General features: G+C 48.5%; 1 protein-coding gene across 1 annotated transcript; it reads left to right on the forward strand.

Moving 5' to 3' along the window:
• Positions 1-97: 97 nt before the first annotated feature.
• Positions 98-1,065, forward strand: Pmar_PMAR024828 (hypothetical protein; the record flags this gene model as incomplete). Its single annotated transcript, XM_002782073.1, has 1 exon — positions 98-1,065. A coding segment is annotated over one exon (894 nt), but the record flags the coding sequence as incomplete, so codon positions are not given.
• Between the last annotated feature and the right edge of the window lie 19 nt (positions 1,066-1,084).

A 1,084-nucleotide genomic window follows, 5' to 3' on the forward strand; every position in this document is an offset into this window, starting at 1 on the left:
ACCTTCGCGCGCACATTCCTTAGGACACACTTTTGACACGTCATAATCCCGAGGAGATAGTTCAGTATACTGTAGATTCTACGCCATCATGTGACGATCAAGGTTTCACTTTTTTCCTCACTACGAAGTTATGAATAATACTCCTGGGGCAAGGCAGGACTGCGAGGTAGATTCCCAGACAACGAAGACCTCCAAGGCTCCAAGAACTCCCAACATCATCCTCATGCTGGTGGCAATGATGACTCTTGTTCTCGCGGATGCCTTCATGGTTGACGATATCACTGGCAAGACGATCCAGAGCCCCGAGCCACGTTCTCTTCGTATGCAGGTGGTGAAGGAGGTTCCCGACCATTGCTTGAGTCATAACGATGGGTGGACCTATTGCGCGTTCATCCTCGAGGATTTTAATCAAGTCAATGGCGGCACACGGCTCGTCTCTAGTAAGGGCGACTGGAAAACGCTCGACCTCGAGCTTGGAGTGCTTCTCGCGTCGGACTCGAGCCCGACCGATGTGGGTATTTATGTCTCTGGTGTGAATATCTGGAAATTTGATATTTTCTGTGGCATCTCAGTTGAAGTGCAGTTAAGTGTACCAACTATCTCGAAGAACGGTGGGTATGATGCTGCTTCCTGGAAGGTAATCGACTTCCCAGTGTCCCTGCAAACCTGGGTAACTGTCCCTCACTTTGGTACGGTGAAAGCGGAGAAGCAGGGCCAAGGCCATGCGTCTGTGAATTTGAACACATCCATGAACAGTAGGCATGAGCTTTCGGTGGACATCCAGGCGGACAACACCAGCACTCCACTAAACTCGAGCATAGAGATTATTGTCAAGAATATTTACGTTCCGGAGGATGAAGCATGGCACTACATAGCCTATGCCTCTCTGGGTTTCAATTTGCTCACAGATGATTTACAGATCTCCTACCAGAAAGACACCCTCCTCTCTCATATTCGAATCCCATTCAAATTTCCCCGTCGTTCCGGATAGTCAAGGACTATAACTACCACTAATAGTGATTCACTATTCTTTCTTTAGTATGGTGGTCTCGGCTCTTGAGCACATGAGGTGCGCTTATCGTTC

The sequence above is a fragment of the Perkinsus marinus genome (assembly GCF_000006405.1).
Source record: "Perkinsus marinus ATCC 50983 genomic scaffold scf_1104296940170, whole genome shotgun sequence".
Lineage (NCBI taxonomy): Eukaryota > Perkinsozoa > Perkinsida > Perkinsidae > Perkinsus > Perkinsus marinus.